The sequence below is a fragment of the Fonticula alba genome (genome assembly GCF_000388065.1).
Source record: "Fonticula alba strain ATCC 38817 unplaced genomic scaffold supercont2.7, whole genome shotgun sequence".
NCBI classification, from domain to species: Eukaryota; order Rotosphaerida; family Fonticulaceae; genus Fonticula; species Fonticula alba.
The window spans coordinates 283,873-284,613 of record NW_009242977.1 but is presented as its reverse complement, the minus strand read 5'-3'; the positions used below and the strand labels follow the sequence as shown (position 1 = coordinate 284,613).

General features: G+C 67.2%; 1 protein-coding gene across 1 annotated transcript in view; it reads left to right on the top strand.

The window, feature by feature from the left end:
• Window positions 1–45: 45 nt before the first annotated feature.
• H696_04257 (hypothetical protein) overlaps window positions 46–741 on the top strand; it is a gene marked incomplete at both ends in the record, with an annotated part of 802 nt that continues 106 nt past the window's right edge. The window contains 3 exons of the mRNA XM_009498135.1: window positions 46–60; window positions 102–374; window positions 503–658. Of these exons, the coding sequence (XP_009496410.1) occupies window positions 46–60; window positions 102–374; window positions 503–658 (444 nt within the window). The remainder of the gene's footprint in view (window positions 61–101; window positions 375–502; window positions 659–741) is intronic.

Below are 741 nucleotides of genomic sequence, written 5' to 3'. Positions count from 1 at the left end.
TCCTCCCCCCCCTCCTCCCCCCCCCCAAACTAACAGATCGGGGTGATGTCGTCAAGAGCAGTGCGGCCATCTTCTTCCGGTACATCCACTCGCACGCGAAGTCCGAGGACCCGGCCTCCGGGGGGGCGTCCGTGTCGCTGGCCACCAGCCCCTCGGTGCCGCCGGCTCTCACGCTGGACGGCACGCACTTCGTGTACCACCGCATCTCCGGGCTGTACCTGGTGATCACATCGCGCTTCAACATCTCCCCCGCCTGGGCCATTGAGATCCTCCGGCGCATTGGTCTCCTCATCCAGGACTACTGCGGCATCCTGAGCGAGCACAGCATCAAGGCCAACTTCGTGCTGGTGTACGAGCTGCTGGACGAGATCATTGTATGTTGGCCTCTGGCCAGGGCGTGGCCTGCCGGGGTTGCTCTGCCCTTGCCCTTGGGGTGGGAGGGGTGCCCCTCTGTCCGCTGACCTGTTCCTCCCCCCCTCCCTCCCCCTTCCACGGCGTGCAGGACTTCGGGTACCCGCAGTCCACGGCCCCGGAGCAGGTCCGCGTCAGCATCTATGCCTCGGCCATTGACCCGACCAAGCTGGCGCGCCGGTCAGCCGGGGCCTCGCTGGCCTCCGAGTCCGACACCTCGCAGCTCATTTCGCGCGTCATCCGCGGGGTACGTGGGCTTCTTGCCATGAACGAGCAGCCTCCCTGTCGCTGTGTTGTGTTTTGCTCGCCCCCCCCCCCCCCCCCCCCCCC